The sequence below is a fragment of the Amblyraja radiata genome, chromosome 4, assembly GCF_010909765.2.
Source record: "Amblyraja radiata isolate CabotCenter1 chromosome 4, sAmbRad1.1.pri, whole genome shotgun sequence".
NCBI lineage: Eukaryota > Metazoa > Chordata > Chondrichthyes > Rajiformes > Rajidae > Amblyraja > Amblyraja radiata.
The window spans coordinates 106,388,122-106,414,392 of NC_045959.1; the positions used below are offsets into that span (position 1 = coordinate 106,388,122).

Below are 26,271 nucleotides of genomic sequence, written 5' to 3' on the forward strand. Positions count from 1 at the left end.
TGATCGCTGGTCGACGCGGACTCGGTGGGCCGAAGGGCCTGTTTCCCACGCTGTGTCTCTAAACTAAATGCACCCTTTGGCAATCTGAAAAAGAGGGATTTAGCAAAAGAACAAAGGTATTGTGAAGATAGATACAAAATGCTGGATTAACTCAGCGGGACAGGCATGTATCCTACATTTTCTTTCAGCTTTGTCCCCTTTGCTTTCTCGTTTTCACACCTTACCCTTCCATACCTCTTGTTTCCCTCTCCCCTGACTCTCAGTCTGAAGAAGGGTTTCGACCCGGAACATCACCCATTCCTTCTATCCAGAGATGCTGTTTGGCCCACTGAGTTACTCCAGCATTTTGTGTCTATCTTCGTTGCAAACCAGCATCTGTAGTTCCTTCCTACACAGGTTTTGTGAATGTTTAGTATAAAGCCACCCACACGGATACTTCAACGATTACGACATTGATGACCTAAGTCTTGGCTGGGCATGTCTATGTATTTTAGTTTGATGACTGAGGTTTGAGTGATCTTCCCGCTGGAGTGGAGGTGGTGCTGGTTGAATGTTTTTGATCATTTCTCCTGTTGACTTTTCCCACCCCAGTGGAAAGTTTGTTTGAGGTGAGGTGTAACTTTGCAGCAAGAAAAATTGAGAGATGAATCGGGGTAATGATCTATCTGTGTAGAATCAGGCAGCACAGTGGCACAGCAGGTGGAGCTGCAGCCTCACAGTGCCAGAGACCCGGGTTCGAGGCCCGGGAGCGGTTGGAGAGGACCGGGAGCCGTTGGAGCGAGAGGAGGAGTTTCCGGGCGGTAGGTTTAAAAATCGAGCGCGGGGCTTGCTTTCACATAGAAACATAGAAACATAGAAATTAGGTGCAGGAGTAGGCCATTCGGCCCTTCGAGCCTGCACCGCCATTCGATATGATCATGGCTGATCATCCAACTCAGTATCCTGTTCCTGCCTTCTCTCCATACCCTCTGATCCCCTTAGCCACAAGGGCCACATCTAACTCCCTCTTAAATATAGCCAATGAACTGGCCTCAACTACCCTCTGTGGCAGAGAGTTCCAGAGATTCACCACTCTCTGTGTGAAAAAAGTTCTTCTCATCTCGGTTTTAAAGGATTTCCCCCTTATCCTTAAGCTGTGACCCCTTGTCCTAGACTTCCCCAACATCGGGAACAATCTTCCTGCATCTAGCCTGTCCAACCCCTTAAGAATTTTGTAAGTTTCTATAAGATCCCCCCTCAATCTTCTAAATTCTAGCGAGTACAAGTCTTTCTTCATATGAAAGCCCTGACATCCCAGGAATCAGTCTGGTGAACCTTCTCTGTACTCCCTCTATAGCAAGAATGTCCTTCCTCAGTCTTATTCAGTCTCCTTCTTATGTTCTTGGATGGAGCTGTTCCCAAACCAAGCTGTGATGCTTCCCGATAAAATACTTTCTATGGCGCATCTGTAGAAGTTGGTGAGAGTTGTTGGGGACGTGCCAAACTACATTAGAGAAAAAATAAAATTCCTAACCATAGAGGCTATGCAGTTGAAAGTTTTGCTCTATTTTACATTGGATCCAGCTGCTGGGGGTTGGGGGAACTGGAATTCGTGTCAGTTCATTTCCCTTGATTGTAATGGAGAAAATTGGAAAAACAGTAGCGTATTGATGTATGTGTGATGACTGATAGCTGCTATGGTATTTTCCCGTTAAATGATTCTGATGTCAAAATTGTGACATTTTACTTTTATTGTCACCTGCACCGAACTACAGTGAAAAGTTTTGTTTTTGCATGCTATCCAAATAGAATTTTGTAAGTTTCTATAAGATAGCCCCTCAATCCTCTAAATTCTAGCATGTACAAGCCGAGTCTATCCAGTCTTTCTTCATATGAAAGTCCTGCCATCCCAGGAATCAGTCTGGTGAACCTTCTCTGTACTCCCTCTATGGCAAGAATGTCTTTCCTCAGATTAGGTGACCAAAACTGTACGCAATACTCCAGGTGTGGTCTCACCAAGACCCTGTACAACTGCAGTAGAACCTCCCTGCTCCTATACTCAAATCCGTTTGCTATGAAAGCTAACATACCATTTGCTTTCTTCACTGCCTGCTGCACCTGCATGCCTACTTTCAATGACAGGTGTACCATGACACCCAGGTCTCGCTGCATCTCCCCTTTTCCTAATCGGCCACCATTTAGATAATAGTCTGCTTTCCTGTTTTTGCCACCAAAATGGATAACCTCACATTTATCCACATTATACTGCATCTGCCAAACATTTGCCCACTCACCCAGCCTATCCAAGTCACCTTGCAGTCTCCTAGCATCCTCCTCACAGTTAACACTGCCCCCCAGCTTAGTGTCATCCGCAAACTTGGAGATATTGCCTTCAATTCCCTCATCCAGATCATTAATATATATAGTAAATAGCTGGGGTCCCAGCACTGAGCCTTGCGGTACCCCACTAGTCACTGCCCGCCATTGTGAAAATGATCCGTTTACTCCTACTCTTTGCTTCCTGTTTGCCAGCCAGTTCTCTATCCACATCAATACTGAACCCCCAATGCCGTGTGCTTTATGTTTGTATACTAATCTCTTATGTGGGACCTTGTCGAAAGCCTTCTGGAAGTCCAGATACACCACATCCACTGGTTCTCCCCTATCCACGCTACTAGTTACATCCTCGAAAAATTCTATAAGATTCGTCAGACATGATTTACCTTTCATAAATCCATGCTGACTTTGTCCAATGATTGTCACAGAGGCTCAGGAGCCGTTGGAGCGAGAGGAGGAACCCAATCTGCAATGTTCCATCACACTTCCAAGGAAGTGGGCTGGTAGAAGCCGATGATTGGTGGAAGCGGACTAGAGGAAGCAGCTGATTGGGAGCAACCCCAGGTTTGCATTTCTGCTTTCTGGTTAAGGGTACATTGAGTTAAGGGTACATTGAGTTAAGGGTTCAGTGAGTTAAGGGTTCAGTGAGTTAAGGGTACAGTGCTTTTTAGTAAAGGTGCAGTTTAAAGGATTAAGATTTTTATAGTGTGAATTAGTTGATTTAATTTGGGGGTCAGCCATGTCAGTTGAGATCGGCCCCATGGTTTGCTCATCCTGCAACATGTGGGAGATCAGGTATATGGTCGGTGTCCCTGGTGACTACGTTTGCAGGAAGTGTGTCCAGCTGCAGCTCCTGGCAGACCGCATTGAACGATTGGAGCTGCGGTTGGATTCATACTGGAGCATCCACGATGCTGAGAAAGTCGTGAATAGCACGTACAATGAGTTGGTCACACCGCAGGTAAACGTTAAGCGGACAGAAAGGGAACGGGTGGCCATTGGCCAGCGCAACAGTAGGCAGGTAGTGCAGGAGTCCTCTGCGGTCATCTCCCTCCTAAACAGATATACCATTTTGGATACTGTTGGGGGAGATGGCTCATCAGGGGAAGGCAGCAGCAGCCAAGTTCATGGCACCATGGGTGGCTCTGCGGCACAGGAGGGGAGGAAAAAGAGTGGAAGGGCTATAGTAATAGGGGATTCAATTGTAAGGGGAATAGATAGGCGTTTCTGCGGCCACAAACGAGACTCCAGGATGGTATGTTGCCTCCCTGGTGCAAGCGTCAGGGATGTCACTGAACGGCTGCAGAACATTCTGGAGGGGGGGGGGGGGTGAACAGCCAGTTGTCGTGGTGCACATTGGCGCCAACGATATAGGTAAAAAACGGGATAAGGTGAATTTAGGGAGCTAGGAGATAAACTTAAAAGTAAGACTTCAAAGGTAATAATCTCTGGATTACTACCAGTGCCACGGGCTAGTCAGAGTAGAAATAGGAGGATATTGCAGATGAATACGTGGCTTGAAAAATGGTGCAAGGGGGAGGGATTCCAATTTCTTGGGCATTGGAACCAGTTCTGGGGGAAGTGGGACCAGTACAAACAGGACGGTCTGCACCTGGGCTGGAATGGAACCAATGTCCTTGGGGGAGTGTTTGCTTGTGCTGTCGGGGAGGATTTAAACTAATGTGGCAGGGGGATGGGTGCATGAGCAGAGAGACAGAGGGGTGTAAAATGAGGGTGGGAGCAATAGGTAGCAAGGTGAAAAGTAAAAGTGGCAGGCAGACAAATCCAGGGCAAAAATCAAAAAGGGCCACTTTTCAACATAATTGTATAAGGGATAAGAGTGTTGTAAAAACAAGCCTGAAGGCTTTGTGTCTCAATGCAAGGAGCATTCGTAATAAGGTGGATGAGTTGAATGTGCAGATAGTTATTAATGAATATGATATAGTTGGGATCACAGAGACATGGCTCCAGGGTGACCAAGGCTGGGAGCTGAACATCCAGGGATATTCAATATTCAGGAGGGATAGACAGAAAGGAAAAGGAGGTGGGGTAGCGTTGCTGGTTAGAGAGGAGATTAACGCAATAGAAAGGAAGGACATTAGCTTGGAGGATGTGGAATCGATATGGGTAGAGCTGCGAAACACTAAGGGGCAGAAAACGCTAGTGGGAGTTGTGTACAGGCCACCTAACAGTAGTAGTAGTTGGGGTGGGCATCAAACAGGAAATTAGAAATGCGTGCAACAAAGGTAAAACAGTTATAATGGGTGACTTCAATCTACATATAGATTGGGTGAATCAAATTGGCAGGGGTGCTGAGGAAGATGATTTCTTGGAATGTATGCGGGATAGTTCTCTAAACCAACATGTAGAGGAACCAACGAGAGAGCAGGCTATTCTAGACTGGGTATTGAGTAATGAGGAAGGGTTAGTTAGCAGTCTTGTTGTGCGTGGCCCCTTGGGCAAGATTGACCACAATATGGTTGAGTTCTTCATTAGGATGGAGAGTGACATCGTTAATTCTGAAACAAGGGTCCTGAACTTAAAGAAAGGTTACTTTGAGGGTATGAGACGTGAATTGGCCAAGATAGACTGGCAATTGATTCTTAAAGGGTTGACGGTGGATATGCAATGGAAGGCATTTAAAGACTGCATGGATGAACCTCAACAATTGTTCATCCCAGTTTGGCAAAATAATAAATCAGGGAAGGTAGTGCATCCGTGGATAACAAGGGAAATCAGGGATAGTATCAAAACAAAAGATGAAGCAAACAAATTAGCCAGAAAAAACAGCCTACCAGGGGACTGGGAGAAATTCAGTTCCGCAGAGGAGGACAAAGGGCTTAATTAGGAAAAGGAAAATAGATTATGAAAGAAAACTGCAGGGAACATAAAAACTGACTGCAGAAGTTTTTATAGATATGTGAAGAGAAAAAATTAGTTAAAACAAATGTAGGTCCCTTGCAGTCAGAAACAGGCAAATTGATCATGGGGAACAAGGACATGGCAGACCAATTGAATAACTACTTTGGTTCTGTCTTCACTAAGGAAGACATAAATAATCTGCTGGAAATAGCAGGGACTGAGTGAAATCCAGGTTAGCCGGGAAGTGGTGTTAGGTAAATTGAATGGATTAAAGGCTGATAAATCCCCAGGGCCAGATAAGTTGCATCCCAGAGTACTTAAGGAAGTAGCCCCAGAAATAGTGGAAGCATTAGTGATAATTTTTCAAAACTCTTTAGATTCTGGAGTAGTTCCTGAGGATTGGAGGGTAGCTAATGTAACCCCACTTTTTAAAAATGGAGGGAGAGAGAAAACGGGGAATTACAGACCAGTTAGTCTAACATCGGTAGTGAGGAAAATGCTAGTCAGTTATTAAAGATGGGATAGCAACACATTTGGAAAGTGGTGAATTCATTGGACAAAGTCAGCATGGATTTATGAAAGGTAAATCATGTCTGACGAATCTTATAGAATTTTATGAGGGTGTAACTAGTAGAGTGGATAAGGGAGAACCAGTGGATGTGTTATATCTGGACTTCCAGAAGGCTTTCGACAAGGTCCCACATAAGAGATTAGTATGCAAACTTAAAGCACACGGTATTGGGGGTTCAGTATTGATGTGGATAGAGAACTGGCTGGCAGTCAGGAAGCAAAGAGTAGGAGTAAACGGGTCCTTTTCAGAATGGCAGGCAGTGACTAGTGGAGTACCGCAAGGCTCAGTGCTGGGTCCCCAGCTATTTACAATATATATTAATGATTTGGATGAGGGAATTGAATGCAACATCTCCAAGTTTGCGGATGACATGAAGCTGGGGGGCAGTGTTAGCTGTGAGAAGGATGCTAGGAGGCTGCAAGGTGACTTGGATAGGCTGGGAGAGTGGGCAAATGCATGGCAGATGCAGTATAATGTGGATAAATGTGAGACTATCCACTTTGGTGGCAAAAACAGGAAAGTAGACTATTATCTGAATGGTGGCCGATTGGGAAAAGGGAAGATGCAACGAGACCTGGGTGTCATGGTACACCAGTCATTGAAAGTAGGCATGTAGGTGCAGCAGGCAATGAAGAAAGCGAATGATATGTTAGCAGTCATAGCAAAAAGGATTTGAGTATAAGAGCAGGGAGGTTCTACTGCAGTTGTACAGGGTCCTGGTGAGACCACACCTGGAGTATTGCATACAATTTTTGGTCTCCTAATCTGAGGAAAGACATTCTTGCCATAGAGGGAGTACAGTGAAGGTTCACCAGACTGATTCCTGGGATGGCAGGACTTTCATATGAAGAAAGACTGGATAGACTCGGCTTGTACTCGCTAGAATTTAGAGGATTGAGGGGGGATCTTATAGAGACTTACAAAATTCTTAAGTGGTTGGACAGGCTAGATGCAGGAAGATTATTCCCGATGTTGGGGAAGTCCAGAACAACGGGTCACAGTTTAAGGATTAAGGGGGGGGGGGGGGGGGGGGGGGGGGGGGGGGGAAGTCTTTTAGGACCGAGATGAGAAAATCATTTTTTACACAGAGTGGTGAATCTGTGGAATTCTCTGCCACAGAAGGTAGTTGAGGCCAGTTCATTGGCTATATTTAATAGATGTGGCCCTTGTGGCTAAAGGGATCAGGGGGTATGGAGAGAAGGCAGGTACAGGATACTGAGTTGGATGATCAGCCATGGTCATATTGAATGGCGGTGCAGGCTGGAAGGGCCGAATGGCCTACTCCTGCACTTATTTTCTATGTTGCTATGTTCCTGTTTCATGCCAGTCGAAAGTTTGTTGCAGGTGAGGTGTAACTTCATGACAAGAACATTTGAGAGAAGAATTTCAGTGACGATCTTTCTCTGTAAAAATTAGGCAGCGGGTTGGCAGCAACGGAGCTTTGTCCTGCCTCTCTGCTCTCCCAGCTCTCCCCCCCTCCCACCTCCTCACTCAGTCTGAAGAAAGGTCCTGGCCAGAAACATCACCTATCCATGTTCTCCAGAGATGCTGCCTGACCTGCTAAATCAATCTGAAGAAGGGCCTCGACCCGAAACGTCGCCTATTCCTTCGCTCCAAAGATGCTGCCTCACCCGCTGAGTTTCTCCAGCATATTTGTCTACCTGGTAAATTACTCCAGCACTTTGTGTATTTTGTGAGAAAGAAAGTATGATAATTACATTTTTTATGTACAAGCACAAACAACTAATTCCCTATCCACAATTTTCAGTAGACCCTATATTATAATTGTTTGCCAATAGTTCAGGAGCCAATTACTAGTATCTAGAAAAGTAATAATAATTAATAACCAACATAATCAAAGACTTGGCCCACCCCAGTCATTCCATTTTCTCCCTGCTCCCATCTGGCAGAAGGTACTGAACCTTGAAAGCACACACTGCCGGTCTCAGAAATGGCTTCTTCCCTTCTATTATCAGGCTTCGAAACAGTCCTTCCATTAGCTGGGGTTGGCAACTGCAAAAGCGAAATACGAGGTGCTGTTCTTCCAATTTGCGTGTGTTCTTACTCAGACAGTAGAGGAGGCCTAGGATAGATTGGTCTGTATGGGAATGGTAAGGAGAGTTCAAATGCTTGGCAACCAGGAGATCGTTTTCAGAGTTGACAAAGCTTTTCCAGTCACCCCAAATTATTTTAGGTGGATCTTCCATCTTTCTCCCAACATCCCTCTCTTTCGCCAGTCACCTTTGATAAACCTTTTGAAAGGTATATTTTGTAAAATTGCAGCACATTGTTTTCTGACACATACTAAAACTTATGATAAATATATGCAAACATGAACAATGCCACAAATGCAGTTTTGTCAAATTAGTTCAGATTTTTAATTACCAGAAGGTGCTTAAAACCGGAAGTGGAAATAGAATGATATGGACACCTCAAAAGCCAATCAGGTGATTAGATTCCTTTTTTCACCCATAAGAAACTGTTTGATGATCAAAATATAAGAATAACATTAATCTGTATAATAAGACAACAATGTCGTATGCAAGCCTTCTATGCGTTCTTTATTGCAGAAAGAGCTATAACATTCATTGTTTACAGATTCTCATAAGCACATTTATTTTCTTGAAACAAGCCCATACAATTTTGGCCAAGTCTTCAATTTTTTTAATTCCAAATGGCGCATGACAACATATAAAAATTACACAACATGAATAATTTCTATTTCATTTCTTACATGCATTAATACTTGCATTAAACGTATATAGTCAAAAATGAAAACAATGCAAGAACACAATATGGCACAAAAGGTAAATCTACAAAATTGAAAGTTTTTCTCGCATAATTCAAACTGACTTGGTTCATAACAGCTAACCATAGTATAAAAGAAATGTTCCTCAATGTTTTATTTTTAAATTCAGAACATTTTGTACTGAGGCGTCATGCAGTGTGTGTGTGTGTGCAGAGGAGGAAAAAAGCAGAAGTCTATTGTTTCAATGGGAAGTGATTGTAGTGCTAAGTAAGGTCTTGAGTAAAAAGATGCTTTTTGATTTCTGCTCGTCTCTTCTCTTTCACAATGAGCCACCATTTTGTGGCGAAAGCTGCTCCAATGATGCTGAGCACTGGTGTAACTAACTCATGTTATTGACACTAAAGGTCAAGTTGATAGAGCAGCCAAGACATTATCTGAAGCCAGCATGCCGAGTATTTTTTAATTTCTAATGCTGCCTGTTAAATATAATTGCTGTCTAGTTACACCAAGGTGAAAATGAAAATACAATGTTCTGGTTACAAACTTGCTGACTTAATCAGTACAAATCCATTAAATCATGTTGATGACATTAAATTGCTTTTATTGATGATTGAAACTGTCAGTCAGATTGAAACTCATACAATTGGCCACTTTTCAGTTTTGTATGCATGCTTTAAATAATATCAATGCTCAAGACCCAAGCAACTGAAACTGGACGGCTTCTAACCTTGTACTCCATCAGCCTATACGGTCATAGGTAGGGAAACTAATTGATTGCCTCTTCATTGATTTGGAAATGCCCAAACTAATAGACCAAATAGCCTGTAAACTCTGTACAACACAAAGATCAAAAGCATTGCATAATTCCTTTCAGATCTTGTGCACAGACACACACATACCTATGACAAGACCTAGGGCACCAAACTAATAAGAACTACTTGCTTTGGAAAATGTCCAAAATAGAAAATAATTATTGATGTGGAAGAACACCAATTTGTTGGCTTTTGACTTTAAATTGGATATTTTATTAATAACTATAGGTTTACATAGGACTAATAAATGCAATGGCACTTTGACATAAGCATATTTCAGAAACTGTAACTCCCCATCAATTAGAAATCCAAACCGTCTTCAAGGTTTAGTTCCCCTTGCAGGTCTTGGTCATTTGCCGACTTCTGTACATTTGATGGCTTCTGTTCATTTGACGACTTCTGTTCATTTGACGGCTTCTGTTCATTTGACGGCGTTTGCCTACTTAGAGGAGAGAGTTTGTGTGTGTTAAAGTAGCAGGTAACTTGGCGAGGAACTTCAGCCAGTACACTTTGTGCAAGAGCTTCTTTGGCAGCCTGTGGACAGACAAACAGAAACTTAAGAATGGTTGGTCCCCTGATAGGATGGTACCTTCAAAACAAATGATTCATTTTAATTAAATCCACATTTATTTATAGGGGCACACAAACGCCTGACATAGATCAGCCATAATCGAATGAATAGTGGAGTAAACTCCAGGCCAAATTGCCTAATTCTGCTCCTATGATTTAAACTTATGATTACATGGTGAAGACAACATTGGCATGCTGGCCTTAATCATTCAGGGCATTACAGGAGTTGTACAAGACTTTGGTGAGACCACACTAGGAGTATAGTGTTCAGTTTTAATCAAACTGCTGTCGGAAAGATGGCATTAAGCTGGAAAAACCACAGAGAAGATTGCCAGGACTAGAGCACAAGAGGCCGAGGGATGATCTTACACATTGCGTGTATAACGCAGTGTTTCCACACCTCAATTTTTTTTTCCTGAAATAGAATTCCAAATTTCCTGGAATTTGATGGTATTTCCTGGCCCGATAAGCCTTCCCCAACGGCTCATGTGCGACTTCTGCCCCAACTGCGCACATGCGGATACCGGGCCCACTGCGCATGTGCATGGAGAAGGCATTTTCAATTGTGACGCGGCTGACGGGCCACCCCCAACTGCGCAGGTCGTGAATATACACGCACACACTTTTTCTCCATAAATCATCCCGCGGGTTTGATTGGACCCCGTCGCGTCTCCCCACACGTGCGCAGTGTGCCCGGTATCCGCTCGTGTGCAGTTGGGGCAGAAGTCGCACATGAGCCGTTCAGGAAGGCTTAACGGGCCGGGAAATTTCCCGATATTATTTCATTTCCCTAAAATTACCCGAAGACAACCCGAATTTCCCGAATTTCAGGTCATTTCTTTCAAAGTGGAAAAACTGGTGTGACGTCACCAGGGAATGTATAAGGCAAAAGCTTACTCTTTTTCTCAGGAAAAGGCACTCAAAAACAAGAGAACATCATTTTAAGGCGAGAGTGGCAAAATTTAATAAGGAGCAATTTCACACGGTGGGTATATCGAACGAGCTGCCAGCGAGAGTGGTTGAGGCAGGTAGAATATTTAAAAGGCATTTGGACAGATAGATGGATAGGAAAAAATGTTTAGAAGGATATGGCCCTAATGCAGGCAAGTGGACTAGATTAGATGGGTAGGAAAGAACTGCAGATGCTGGTTTAAATCAAAGATAGACACAAAATGTTGGAGTAACTCAGCGGGACAAGCAGTATCTCTGGAGAGAAGGAATGGGTGATGTTTCGGGACGAGACCCTTCTTCAAACTGATGTCAGGGGAGTGGGTGGTACAGAAATAGAAAGTAGTTGAAGGCAGTAAAACAGGAAGGAGAACTGGGGAAGGAGAGGGGACGGAAAGCGAGGGAAAGCAAGGGCTACTTGAAGTTAAAGAATTCAATGTTCAAGATTAGATGGACATTTCAACCAGCCAAGATGAGTTGGGCAGGAGGGCCTGTTTCTGTGCGGTATTGCTACTCTGAATGTTATGTACAAGTACCAGATGACTCAAAAACCAAGGGAGACTTGTTTTAGGCCTTTAATGATGTGAGATCTGTAGAAACCAAGATCTGCAGATGTTGGTTTATACCAAAGATGGACACAAAATGCAGGGATAACTCAGCGGGTCAGGCAGCAGCTCTGGAGTCCCGACCCAAAAGTCACCTATCCTTTTTCTCTAGAGATGTTACCTGACCTATCGAGTTATTCCAGCGCTTGGTGTGCAAGGGATGTATTGCAACTTAAATGTCACATTGATCACGGTGTTTGGAACTCGTAAAAGGATTGCAGTTCACCAGCATCAACAATGGTGAGGAAAAGAAGTCTTGCCATGTGGAGCGGACTAAATATTTAAATTATTACTCTCCTGCACACCAGTTACTTCTTTGCCTCTTTGGCCTCAATATTTGAATACCAGCTTAACAGAAAATACTCACATTCTGGAATTTCCTATATGGCACAAACTGGACAATGTCTCGGACTGCTGCTTCTCCAGTCAGAGATCTCAGAACTCCGTCATCACCGTCCAGAAACTCCATGGCAGTGAAATCTGCCTCACCAACACCAACAATGATCAGAGATAATGGCAGCTTAGAAGCATTCACAATGGCCTGTCTAGTTTCATCCAAGTCTGTTATCACTCCGTCTGTAATGATCAGCAAGATGTAATATTGCTGTTAAAAACAAAACAAAAAATCACAAATTATACCAATGTTCAAGAGCTTCACCTTGGTGTTATATTTAAGTATTTATCACACTGTACATGGTTTCGAAAAATAAAAGGACACGGAGACACTCTGATATCACACACATGTTCTCCTCTGGATATGTGGCCTCACTGCAAGTGATGAAGCTCAAAAAGTGTATCGCCCAAGTATGGACAGGCACATATTAAAATGGTGTTAAAAAACTCAGCGGGACAGGCAGCATCTCTGGAGTGAAGGAATTAGTGACGTTTCGGGTCTTCAGTCTGAGAGTCAGAGAGGGAAAAGCTCGAAGAGGGAGGGGAAGGGAAAGGCAGGACAAAGCACGGCAGGCAAAAGGTGAACAGACTGAAGAAAGGTTCCAGTCTGTAATATCACCTATTCCTTATCTCCAGAGATGCTGCCTGTCTCCCGCTGAGTTACTCCACCATTTTGTGTCTATCTTCGGTTTAAACCAGCGTCTGCAGTTCCTTCCTACGCATGTGTCACTTGTAACTTGACATGCTTGCCATAGAAATGGTTGGTGTTTCACAAATGAATTTGGTAGTGGGATACATATCATACATCGCCTTGAAGTATTCAATATCAAACACTTTAATGACCTACCCTGAAGCATGATAGAACATCCCTGACTCAATGCATGAAACCACACGTCTCCAGAAACCACAAGTCTCTAAACTAAACTAAAAACTAAACTCAAAGGGTGAGAGTATTACAGACACATCACTAAAAGCCAACCAAGAATCCAAGGCTCAAAAATTCCAAGGCAATACATTTTACTTTAAAACATATCTAGAGTTTATGACATACCACTTAAATTTAGGTGAAAATCAGGTGAGATATATCTATCTATTCGAAAATAACGAATAACTGCAAAGAATAACGATACCAGTTTTATATTATCCTAAGAGTCAATGTATTCAAGAGATGGCATCAGGAAAGTGGATTAAAACAAGTTGTAAGATAAAAAGTTCTGGTGCTTATAACCAAAGCTGGGACATGTGGTCAACATGGAACTTAATGCAAAAAGTAATGTGAGGAAATAATAGTTCTCAGTTGCAATCTCTTCATTTATTAAAAGGTTGCCTCTAAGAAGTGACTTGATGTCAATGTAAAATATGATATAATTGTATCGGGAATGAGTGATTGTTAAAATACCATGTTCAATTATTTGTCAATCAGCAAGTATATTTTCCGACTCTTATATTTGTGGTTCAATAATCAGTTTATCCAAATACAAATGCTGCTTTTATCTTGATGACTAGTTTATATCTTATCACACCATTATATATATTATTACAATCAGGAAACTGTTATGCTTTATCCATATGCAAACATTACTGATATTCTGAAACTATCCAGGAGAAAGCATCAACCCTATATGTTTAGTTAATAAACACAGCATGAAAACAGGCTCATTGGACCACTAGGTCCATGCTGACCATCCATCACCCAAATTACCACCATAGACTCCATCTACACTTCATGCTGCCTTGGAAAAACACCAACATAGTCAAAGACTTGTCCCAATCCTCTCTTATCTGGCTTCTGAACGGACCTTCCATAAGTTAGGGTACAGTTTTGGTCTTCAAATTTGAGGAAGGACATTCTTGCTATTGAGGGAGTGCAGCGCAAGTTCACAAGGTTAATTCCCGGGATGGCGGGACTGTCATATGCTGAGAGAATGGAGCGGCTGGGCTTGTATACTCTGGAATTTAGAAGGTTGAGAGGGGATCTTATTGAAACATATAAGATTATTAAGGGTTTGGACATGCTAGAGGCAGGAAACATGTCCCCGATGTTGGGGAAGTCCAGAACCAGGGGCCACAATTTAAGAATAAGGGGTAAGCCATTTAGAACGGAGACGAGGAAACACTTTTTCACACAGAGAGTTGTGAGTGTGGAATTCTCTGCCTCAGAGGGTGGTGGAGGCCGGTTCTCTGGATACTTTCAAGAGAGCTAGATAGGGCCTTTAAAGATAGTGGAGGGGGATCAGGGGATATGGGGAGAAGGCGGGAACGGGGTACTGATTGTGGATGATCAGCCATGATCACATTGAATGGCAGTGCTGGTTCGAAGGGCTGAATGGCCAACTCCTGCACCTATTGTCTATTGGTACTGTCTGATTCACCTATACCCCATTGTAGACATTGGACTTTGTCCATGGAACTGATGGGCGACAATGCCGAGAACTATAGTCTGCCCTCCATAGCTTCCCTTTTGCTCTAATTATTGTATCCGAGTTTGACCTGACTGTATTGATATATGATATATCTGATCTATTTGGATAGCATGCAAAAACAAAACTTTTCACTGTAGTTCGGTGCAGGTGACAACAATAAAAGTAAAATGTCACAATTTTGACATCAGAATCATTTAACGGGAAAATACCATAGCAGCTATCAGTCATCACACATACATCAATACGCTACTGTTTTTCCAACTTTCTCCATTACAATCAAGGGAAATGAACTGACACGAATTCCAGTTCCCCCAACCCCCAGCAGCTGGATCCAATGTAAAATAGAGCAAAAGTTTCAACTGCATAGCCTCTATGGTTAGGAATTTTATTTTTTCTCGAATGTAGTTTGGCACGTCCCCAACAACTCTCACCAACTTCTACAGATGCGCCATAGAAAGTATTTTATCGGGAAGCATCACAGCTTGGTTTGGGAACAGCTCCATCCAAGAACATAAGTAGGAGACTGAATAAGACTGAGGAAAGACATTCTTGCTATAGAGGGAGTACAGAGAATGTTCACCAGACTGAATCCTGGGATGTCAGGGCTTTCATATGAAGAAAGACTTGTACTCGTTAGAATTTAGAAGATTGAGGGGGGATCTTATAGAAACTTACAAAATTCTTAAGGGGTTGGACAGGCTAGATGCAGGAAGATTGTTCCCGATGTTGGGGAAGTCCAGGACAAGGGGTCACAGTTTAAGGATAAAGGGGACCGAGATGAGAAAAACATTTTTCACACAGAGAGTGGTGAATCTCTGGAACTCTCTGCCACAGAAGGTAGTTGAGGCCAGTTCGTTGGCTATATTTAAGAGGGAGTTAGATGTGGCCCTTGTGGCTGAAGGGATCAGGGGGTATGGAGAGAAGGCAGGTACAGGATACTGAGTTGGATGATCAGCCATGATCATATTGAATGGCGGTGCAGGCTCAAAGGGCCAAATGGCCTACTCCTGCACCTATTTTCTATGTTTCTAAAAGAAATTGCAGAGAATTGTGGACGCAGCTCAGACCATCACACAAACCAACCTCTCTTCTATTGACTCCGTTTATACCTCACCTTGCCTCGTCAAGGCCAGAAACATAATCAAGGACGAGTCACACGCTGGCCATTCCCTCTTCTCCCCTCTCCCATCGGGCAAAAAGTATTGAAGTGTGAAAACGCAAACCTCCAGATTCAGGGACAGTTTCTTCCCAGCTGTTATCAGGCAACTGAACCATCCTACCACAACTAGAGTGCAGTCCTGAACTACTATCTACCATATTGGAGCCCCTCGGACAATCCTTGCTCGAACTTTACGGGCTTTATCTTGCACTAAACATTAATCACATATTCACTTTATCATGTATCTATACACTGTAAATGGCTCGATTGTAATCATGTATAGTCCTTCCGCTGACTGGTTAGCACGCGACAAAAGCTTTTCACTGTACCTTGGTACACGTGACAATAAACTAAACTAAACTCTCTCTTCAAATATGATGATGTGCAAGGTTTCAGCCCACGTCTCATGTTCAAGAAGGACAATTAAGAATTGTGGGTTTTATTTCCTTGCATATTTTATGCAAGAATATTTAAGTGTGATTGTCTGTTCAGCCAACTTGATATTAAACCCATCATATGGCAGGATTCTCTTCGAATTCACTCCTGTCAGTAGCATACATTGGAAAAGAATCTCCATTGGAATCTTTGTGGGAAGTGCTAAGTATTGCTGCTTCATTGGCAAATGTTATTTGAGATCCTTTCTCTTTGTTTAGTTTAGTTTAAGTGTTAAGGGCCCGTCCCACTTACGTGTCCTTGGCACGCAAATTAAGCGACCTCGTCATCGCGTTGATGCGAACGGCATCGTATGGCCGCGCGGGGCCGGTCCCACTGAGAAGCGCGGAGGGGTATGGAGTTGTGCGCGGTATCGCGCGGCGCTCCGAAATTTTGTAGCGAACAAAATCTTTGCGCGCCAACGGCCTGTCGTGTAACTGACGGCCAAAGTGGGACAGGCCCAAGACCCTGGCGCGACGCAACGTCTCACCTCCAACAGCAGCAGAAGCAGGCAAACGATCGTCGAACTCGGCCTGCGGCTCACGGCCGTTGCGGTCCGGATCCGCTCCCCACTTCTACTCCCAGAGCGGGGCCAAGAAAATTGAAGATAGACACAAAATGCTGGAGTAACTCAGGCAGCATCTCTGGAGAGAATCACATTTTGTGACGTTTTGGGTCAAGACCCTTCTTTCAGAAGAAGAGTCTCGACACGAAACGTCACTCATTCCTTCTCTCCAGAGATGCTGCCGGTCCCGCTGAGTTACTCCAGCATTGTGTGTCCATCTTCAAATGACGTCACTCGCTCCAGACGGCTGTACGGAAGCATGAAATTGTCCGCGACCTTCACGGGACCGTCGCGTGACCACGAGGTCGCGTAATTAGCGTGCCAACGACACGCAAGTGCAACAGGGGCTTTAGTTTAATGTAAAGTGCCTAATTAGTACATTTAATTATTTCAGTAGCTGTGGATGGAGAGAGTATACCGAGGCATATTAACACTGCGTTTAGATGGCATGGAAACAGACCCTTCAGTCCACCGAGTCCATGGTGACCATCGATCACCTGGTCACACTAGTTTCATGTTTTCCCACTTTCTCATCCATTGCCTGCACACTAGCAGCAATTTACAAGATCCAATCAACCTACAAACCCACATCTTTGGGATGTGGGCAAAAACCACAGCCAGCAGAGGAAACCCACACAGTCACAGATAGAACGTGCAAACTCCACATGGTCAGCATGCAAGGTCAGGATTAAACCAGGCTGAAAGGCACTGTGCCACTCAATCATCAGTAAAATCCTGTAATCATATCCATACTAATCCTGATGTTCCCCAACTCTGAATACACTACGCACACACGCAACCACACACACGCATATATATATATATATTTTTTTTTCAGGTAAAGAAATATTATTAATAAAACAATCATTACAAATACTGCATACAAATTAAATATTTTTACAACTTTCCCAAAATTATTAGTAATATCCAAATGTAATTACAAGAAAAACAAACTGACAAATCAGGATACAAAGATCAGCAGATGCTCCTTTATAAAAAAAGTCAAAGTCCTGGAGTAACTCAGCAGATCAAGCAGCACTTCTGGAGAATATGGAAAGGTGACGTTTTGGTTCAGGACCCTTCTTCAGACTGCAGAAGGGACCCAGCCCTAAACATTACCTATTAATGTTCTCCAGAGATCCACGTCTAATCTCTGTAAAACATGGAATGTCACCTTTCCATGTTCTCCAGATGGGCTGCTTGGTTCACAGTTTCTCCAGCACTTTGTGTCCTTTTTTCACCCACAATCACATCTGGGCACAGAAGTTTGCAGAAGCAATTAATACCTTCCTGCCAGCGTATTATAAAAGCAAAAATATCCGCAGATACACAAAGACCTCTTCTTGCAGCTAAATAATCCTGCATGTGCAAAATTGAGAGAATAAAACGTTAACGCGCCCTGTCCCCCTCCCCACACCATGCACAGGCGTTTTCCAGCATTGCAGTTTTACTGCATATCTCCGATACCTGCAATGTTTTTGCTGAACTCACCGATGCAGTTGGCTGTTGTGCTGCTGTAGCTGCAAATTTCGCAACGTGGTTTATAATGGGGGAAAAATTTGTTGGTCCATAAAGTCGAATTTGCGGAAGACACTTACGATAGGTGTCCACAATCCCTTGTACTCCTAACATGGAAATTGGAGAAAGTTAGTTACGGGATGACAATCTACCATGGTTACATTTTTAAGCGTCAGACATTTTACTTCTAGCCACTACGTTAAAGCTGTTTCTGCGGCCAAGTCAATATTCTCCATAAGATAGATACAAAAAGCTGGAGTAAGTCAGCGGGACAAGCAGCATCTCTAGAGAGAAGGAATGGATTTTGGTTCGAGGTCGACTCGAAACGTCATCCATTCCTTCTCTCCAGCGATGCTGCCTGTCCCGCTGACTTACTCCAGCTCTTTGTATCTATCTTCGGTTTAAACCAGCATCTGCAGTTCCTTCCGACACAATATTCTCCATGAACATGAAATGTGACTTTATCTGCAAAATTTCTATTACTGATGAGAAAGGCAAATTTTGATTAGTAATATTAACAGGCAAAATATTTACAGAGTGTTTGATGGCTCTGGATCTGTATCGCTGGTGTTTAGAAGAATAAGTGGAGATCTCATTGAAACCTTCCAAATAATGAAAGGCCGATATAAAGTGGTCGTGGATAGGATGTTTCCAGTAGTGGAGGAGTCTAGGACCAGAGGGAACAACCTCAGAATAAAAATACGTACCTTTAGAATGGAGATGAGGAGGAATTTCTTTAGCCAGAGTGTGGTGAATTTGTGGAATTCATTGCCACAGATGGTGGCGGAGGCCAAGACATTGGGTATATTTAAAGCAGAGTTCAATAAGTTCTTGATTAGTAAGGACTCAAAGATGACAGAGAGAAGGCAGGACAATGGGATTGAGATACAAATAATAGATCAGCCATGATCGAATGGCGGAGCAGACTCGATGGGCTGAAAGGCCCAATTCTGCTCCTATATCTTACGGTCAATAGTCTACCATGTTACAGTGCTTTCCGAAAAGACATTGCTAAAAAATATTTTACATATTTAACAATAAGGCAATTATCTGTAATGCTTTGAGTCTTTTGGACCTTCTTAAAATATAATGTTTAATCCAAAAAGATAAGCTTTTAGGGGATCTTTTACTTTGAAATAATAGAGGAGACCTGAAAATTGTAGTACGTGCAAAGTGCACACACAAAGCTAAAGTATTGCATTATGCATCAGCTGTTTTCCGAGAATCATAATATAATTTATACAACAAATGCTGAATCATAAATTATATATTAATACATTCTGGGGATCAAATTATTATAACATTTTTGAAGATATGAGACTCGTCTTAGCAGGAAAATCAGAGCAATTTTTAAAGATATGGTCTCCTTTTATTGATTCATTACAAGTATAGTATGGTGCGACACAACTCTGGAATTAAACCGATCCACAAACAGGGTGATGGGTGTGGTGAGAAACGAAGCAGGTATATCAACACCTAAGGGTCTCTTTTTTTCTTTTTCTATATCATTCTTGGTTTTTGTCTTCTTTCTCTTCTATAGGCTTTTACTCGTTCACTCCTGGACTGCACTATCTGCTAGTCTAGGGGTTTACACATCACTATTTATTTTACCCTCTCTTTTTCGCTCTTTCTCTCTTGTTCTATTTTTCTCTTGTTAAATTAAAAATAGAAGGTGTACATTAAATGCATTTTGTCATATGCCGCGGTCTATACTACTGTACACTGCTTCTAATAAAAATACAAATAATTTTTTTTTTTTTAAATACATAAATAAAAATATTATAACATTTTGCTCTTGAGCATTGGCTGTGGGTTTATTCATGAAAAGATCAGAGAGAAATTGGATATCAGGCACCAACCTAGGATTAATGATAGAATGTGAGCCAGGAGGTATGACTTCATGCCCCAACCCAAGAACTTGTACGCACGATCTCAGCATATACTTCACCTGTGCAGTGAACGTGGTACAGGACAGGTTGTGCTCATTAGAAAGAGGACCATGAAGCTCTGAGCCAAAATTAGAGATTAAAATAAATTACAAAAAGCTTACAAATAGGCTGTTTAGGTGGTTTATGGGGCACAAAAACACAGTTGGTTGCATTGAGCAGTTTGTATGCACTTGTAAATCGAATGTATTAAAATATAAAGACCTGGCTGGAGTGAATATGGAATGGATGTTTCCACTAGTATGAGAGTCTAGAACCAAAGGGCACAGCCTCAGAATAAAAGGACATACCTTTAGAAAAGAAATGAGGAGGAATTCCTTTAGGTGAATCTGTGGAATTCATTGCAGCAAACAGCTGTGGAGGCCAAGTCAATGGATATTTTTAAGGTGGAGATTGATAGATTTTTGATTAGTACGGGTGTCAGGGGTTATGGGGTGAAGGCTGGAGAATGGGGTTAAGAGGGAAAAATAGATCAGCCATGATTGAACGGTGCATTAGGCAAGAAGGGCTGAATTGCCTAATTCTGCTCCTAGAACATATGAACTTATAATGCAATCTAATTCATGCCCAAGATGGAGGTTAAAGTGTACATGTTTTCAGACATGGAAGGGAATTCCTGGAATAGCAATCTAGGATAACACCCTTTCAGGATATTCACAATCAAAATAATGAAAATACAACCAATCCCATAGGAATGCATCTCAATTTATAACATGGGATTGAATTGTGAATAAAGGGTTAGTGTTACAGAAAGCTATGGTACAACAGTTGTGTTCCTAGAAAACTGTCAGTATCATTATTGTCCGTAATACAACCCCTTTTCCCTCCATTTAATCTCTGTTAAAAGTATCATACAGGAAGCTTTCCTCTCAACAGCTCTGTTGCCATCAGTGTGCTGTCAGCAGGCAAGGGAATACTGATTGTATTATAGGCAGATGAGGAAGTTTTGTTTAACATGAACGAGAAGTAGATGTTGCATTGTTTCTATATTATCATTACACAAGTATGAAAGGAAGGGGCTGCCTTGTCAGTTTCGAAAGTAAACCGTTTTATGTCCTGCTGCAATGAACCTGCAGCCATTATTCTCAGTTATCTAGTTCAATACTCTGTATAACAGAGTATTTTTTAAACCCTGTGCAGATCAGTGTGGCTCATGTTACGAGTCATACTTTGTAGTTAAGCCCACTAGTTTGACAGAAAGCCGTTTCTCCCTCACTTTTGGAGTTACGTGCTAAGATGAAGTCACCTATGCTATAACGTTAATAAAGTATTTGGATCTTAATTACTGTGTGTGACTTAAGTTATTCCAACAGCAGAAGCTCAACACCCTTTCACAAATCCCATATGATCATACTTTTATTCCGTAGCTCAAATTTATTTTGGTAGTTATTTACTAATTTTGCCAGGGCAAAATTATCACTACCTGAACGGAGATCCAGAAGAAATAATAATTAGAATAAAAACCGACAGGACAAAAATGTCTAATTATGCTAAATGATGAACAAGTTTATTATGCATTCCCCAAAATTTATTATTTCCAACCCAATATCATACATTTTATAGAATTCCATACCTGTACAGAATGGGTTGGCAGAATTGAAATTAATTGGAAATTCATGTGATACCTGAAAAAGGAAAATAAATATCATATAATGCTGTTTGAATATCAATAAAGTAAAATAATGAATCACAAAATTATCTGCATTTACCTGCCAGTTTGGCGGTATTTGTGCACCAAATCCTAACACTGGAAACATCTTGTCTCTGTAATTAAATATTTGGCATCATTTGAATCAAACGTACATTCATCAAGATCCACAGAAAATATATCATATTCTAATTCAGATTTGTTCGCACATGACTTCGTCATCATCATTCTGTAAACGGCACAAACGATCTAGAGTCATAGAGTGATACAGTGTGGAAACAGGCCCTTCGGCCAAACTCGCCCACACCGGCCAACAAAGTCCCAGCTACCCTTGCCTGCGCTTGGTCCATATCCCTCCAAACCTGTCCTATCCAGGTACCTGTCCAACTGTTTCTTAAACAACGGGATAATCCCAGCCTCAACTACCTCCTCTGGCAGCTTGTTCCATACACCCACCACCCTCTGCGTGAAAAATTTACCCCTCTGATTCCTATTAAATCTTTTCCCCTTCACCTTGAACCTATGACCTCTGGTCCTCGATTCACCTACTCTGGGCAAAAGACTCTGTGCATCTACCCGATCTATTCCTCTCATGAGTTTTGTATACTTCAAATAATCACAGAAATCATTGACTAACTGAAAATAAAATGCCAGTACTGCTGATCTTTAGTAAGAATGTGATCGCTTGGACCGAAACAATTAATTAAACACACTTCACTCCAGAGTAGTGTAGATGAGCATTTCACTTTCAATGTGCCCACTGCCACACTCCCAAGAATGCCCACTGAACTAGTTCGACATCAGCTCTTACTAACAAAGCAAGATTCAGCACTAGATCATTTCAATCTAGCTTTTCCAGCTGTAGAAAGAAAAGCAAGATTTTTATTAAAGTAATCAATGCAAATATTGGTCGATTTAAATTGCCACCTATAAAGACACTTAAATTTTAACTTGGTTAATTTATGGTACAATTCAGAAACTTTGACAAATATAAAAATCAGTGAAAGCCCTGGATAGAGTGGATGTGAAGAGGATGTTTCCATTAGTGAAAGAGTCTAGGACCAGAGGGCACAGCCTCAGAGTAAAAAGACCTACCTTTAGATGAGGAGGAATTTCTTTAGTCAGAGGGTGGTGAATATGTGGAATTCATTGCCACTGAGTTGTGGAGGCCAAGACATCGACAGATTCTTGATTAATAAGGGTGCCAAATATTATGGGGAGAAGGCAGGTGAATGGGGTTGAGAGGGAAAGAGAGATCAGACATGATTTAATGGCGGTGGAGACTCATTGGGCCAAATTGCCTAATCCTGTTCCAAAGACTGATAAACCATGTGATTTTGAAGGTAGGCAGGGAGAAGGAGAGAAAGAATAAACAGAGAAATAAGCTTGAACCAAAGATAGACAAAAAAAAGCTGGAGTAACTCAGCGGGTCAGGCAGCATCTCTGGAGATAAGGAATAGATGAAATTTCGGGTTGAGACCCTTCTTCAGACAGAGTCAGGGGAAAGGGAAACAAGAGATATAGACAGTGATATATATATAGAGAGAGAGAGAGAGAGAGAGAGAGAGAGAGATACGACGGGACGACAGATGGCACAATGGGCTAAGTGTTCGGCTGGCAAACGGAAGGTAGCCGGTTCGAATCCCGCTTGGAGTGCATACTGTCGTTGTGTCCTTGGGCAAGACACTTCACCCACCTTTGCCTGTGTGTGAATGTGTGTGAATGTGTGTGAGTGATTGGTGGTGGTCGGAGGGGCCGTAGGCGCAGATTGGCAGCCACGCTTCCGTCAGTCTGCCCCAGGGCAGCTGTGGCTACAGAAGTAGCTTACCACCACCGAGTGTGACTGAGGAGTGAATGAATAATGCGATGTAAAGCGCCTTGAGTATTAGAAAGGCGCTATATAAATCCCATCCATTATTATTATTAAATGAATTAAAGATATGCAAATCTTGCACATCATTCATTCATTTGTTCTATATCTCTCAATATAACCGTCTATTTCTTTTGTTTCCCTTTCCCCCCGACTCTCAGTCTGAAGAAGGGTCTCAACAAAACGAATATAATTGGGTTAAAAAAAGGAATACTCACGTGTCGTAATCTTGAACAACCATTCCAACAGACCAGATTGCCATCAAATACTCATTAAATCCATTAGGATTGATATAATGAAGGGACTTAGGAGAACGGGGATCACCATTGGAGCCTGTAAAATCTATGCCAACCTAGAAAAAAAGTAATGAACCACTGATGTGAACAACGCTTTCTGTTGAATTAAAATAACAAACAGGTTAATGCACCGACCTCTCGCATAATTCGGGTCATGAAAACTTTGTTAAACATTTTGCTGAATCCTTGACGCGACATCTTATCAAAGGCCTTTTGAGTCCAAATACAGAAACAGGCCCTGTGGCCCACTATGATTGTGTGGGAACCATGTCAGAATCTATGGGATCTTGGATGGTGACAAGTCGCCACTCTGTAACAAACTCATTCAACACCTTTGGATGCAGATCATCACGTCAAAGGTTCGAAGGTTCTATATTTGTCACATACACCAATTGGTGTAGTGAAATGCGGATTGCCATTGCAGCACATTAAAAAGAATACAACATAACGATAATAAAGAAATGTAAACATAAAAAATGTATCGTCATTCCAATAATTTCTTCAATATTACTACACTCAATATAATATTAATTCTCAGCTCCTCATTCAGGCTCATTGTCCTCCATGATTTCCAGGGGACTATGTTTCTTCTTCTATGAAGATGGATACACACACACACACACACACACAAAAAAAAAAATTTCCTTGCTCCCCAATAGAAAGCTTCAGGTCTTCAAGAGTAAAGAGTCAAGAGCGTTTTACTGTCATAGGTCCCAGATGAAACAATTGAATTCTTACTTGTTGCAGCACAACAGGATATGTAAACATAGTATGACATTAGGACCGTCTGGAGGAGGCCCACGAGAGGAAGATGACCAAGTATGAAGAGCTGGTCATAGATTGCCGTAAGCAGGGCTGGAAGGCAAGGTGTATGCCCATCGAGGTTGGTTGCAGAGGTTTTGCAGGGCAATCGCTCTACAAAGCCTTGAGTGCACTGGGCATCAACGGAATGGCAAGGAGAAGAGCCATCAAGAACACCACAGAGGCAGCGGAGAAGGCCTCGAGATGGCTCTGGATCAGGAGAGAAGGTCCATGGGGAGGAGCGAATGCTGAACACAAGTCGTGGTCTGATCAACCACGGCTGGGTCGCCTGGGTGAGGGTGTCTGATGTTGAAAGACCCGAAACACCCAATGACCAACCTCAGGTTACATCACTGATGATGTGTTCAGGAGCATCAGTAGATGTATTTTTATCAATCAACGCGAGAGAAAAAAAGAAAAGCTCAGTGTGAATGTAAGTAAGTAGTAAGTAAACTTTATTTATATAGCACATTTTAAGTCAACTTGCATTGACCCCAAAGTGCTTCACATAATTTAAATAATAAGTTCCATTGCAAACCATAGAAAAAGGTTTAAACAAAAAAAGAATAAAAATGGACACAACATATTATAGAGTTCAACACAAACATCCCCCCACAGCAGAATCAAAACATTTCCACTGTGGGGGAAAGGCACCAGAGAGTTAAGTCCTCTTCCTCTGTGAAACACCCAAGGTCAGGGCCCATCTGTGGCCGTGCAGCCAGTCCGGTGATTTTCAGGGCCCTCTTGCCGTAAAGATGGAACATCGGCGTCGGGTGAAAACATTCCTCAGTGGCTTGGAAAAGTCTGGAGCGGCTGTCCCCTCCCCGGAGACCGGAGACCGCGGCACTCGTGGTCCTCAGGCCGCGCCGGCTGGAGCTCCGACCCCGGCGAACTCGATCCCTGGCTCTGCGGCGCTCCAAATCCAGCGCCGCCCGCGGCCGGACGCCCGCAGCCACAGCTCCGCGATGTTGGAAGTCGGCGGCCAAAGCGCTCCGGAGCTTACCGCACGGCGACCCGGTAGGCATCGCCTGCTCCGTGTTGGTATCCCAGCGCTGCGCCACCGCCGCTGAAGCTGTAGTCCCAGCCGGTCCCGACAGGAAAACGCCGCTCCATTTTCGGTGGTAGGCCGCGAGGACGGGGCGAAGAAACAGCACGGAGGGATGCTGCCTCTCCGACCAGGTAGGGGACTAAGAATAAAGTTTCCCCCTTCCCCACCCCCACCCCCCACATAGAAGACCTCCACTAACATTTTTTAACTTGACTTAAAATAAAATAAAATAAAGAAAGGTGTAGAGACGGACTGCGGGCAGGCTGCCATACACAGACGGCGCCCACTCCCGCACATCCGCCATCTTGTAGTGCATATATAACACACATACTCAAAAAAAACAGAACAGTGCAACAATAATAATAATAGTCTATTGTAGTTCAGAGCCTATATGTGGTTGTAGTGTTTAATAGCTTGACGGCTATAGGGAAGAAGCTGTTCCTGAACCTGTACCTTCTTCCCGATGACAGTGGTGAAATGAGTGTGTGGCCAGGATGGTGTGAGTTTCTGATGATGTTGGCTGTCTTTTTGAGGCAGCGACTGCGATAAATCCCTTTGATGGTGGGGAGAGGGGGGGTGGTCAGAGCCGGTGATGGACTGGGCAGTGTTCACAACTTTTGCAGCCTATTCCGCTCTCGGACGTTCAGGTTGCCAACCCAGGCCATGATGAAACCAGTTAATATGCTCTCTACTGTGTACCTGTAGAGGTTCATCTGCAAGGGATCCATTTTTACTGCTC

The 26,271-nt window shown here is 42.8% G+C and overlaps 1 protein-coding gene across 2 annotated transcripts in view; it reads right to left on the reverse strand.

Moving 5' to 3' along the window:
* Window positions 1–8,284: 8,284 nt before the first annotated feature.
* Window positions 8,285–26,271, reverse strand: part of LOC116972458 (copine-3-like) — a 52,305-nt gene continuing 34,318 nt past the window's right edge. For both annotated transcript variants that reach the window (XM_033020183.1, XM_033020182.1), the window contains exons 11-16: window positions 23,606–23,739; window positions 21,579–21,633; window positions 21,443–21,494; window positions 17,897–18,030; window positions 11,801–12,037; window positions 8,285–9,844 (exon numbers count right to left, since the gene is read on the reverse strand). In XM_033020183.1, coding sequence (XP_032876074.1) covers window positions 9,611–9,844; window positions 11,801–12,037; window positions 17,897–18,030; window positions 21,443–21,494; window positions 21,579–21,633; window positions 23,606–23,739 — 846 coding nt within the window. In that variant the 3' untranslated portion in view covers window positions 8,285–9,610. The remainder of the gene's footprint in view (window positions 9,845–11,800; window positions 12,038–17,896; window positions 18,031–21,442; window positions 21,495–21,578; window positions 21,634–23,605; window positions 23,740–26,271) is intronic.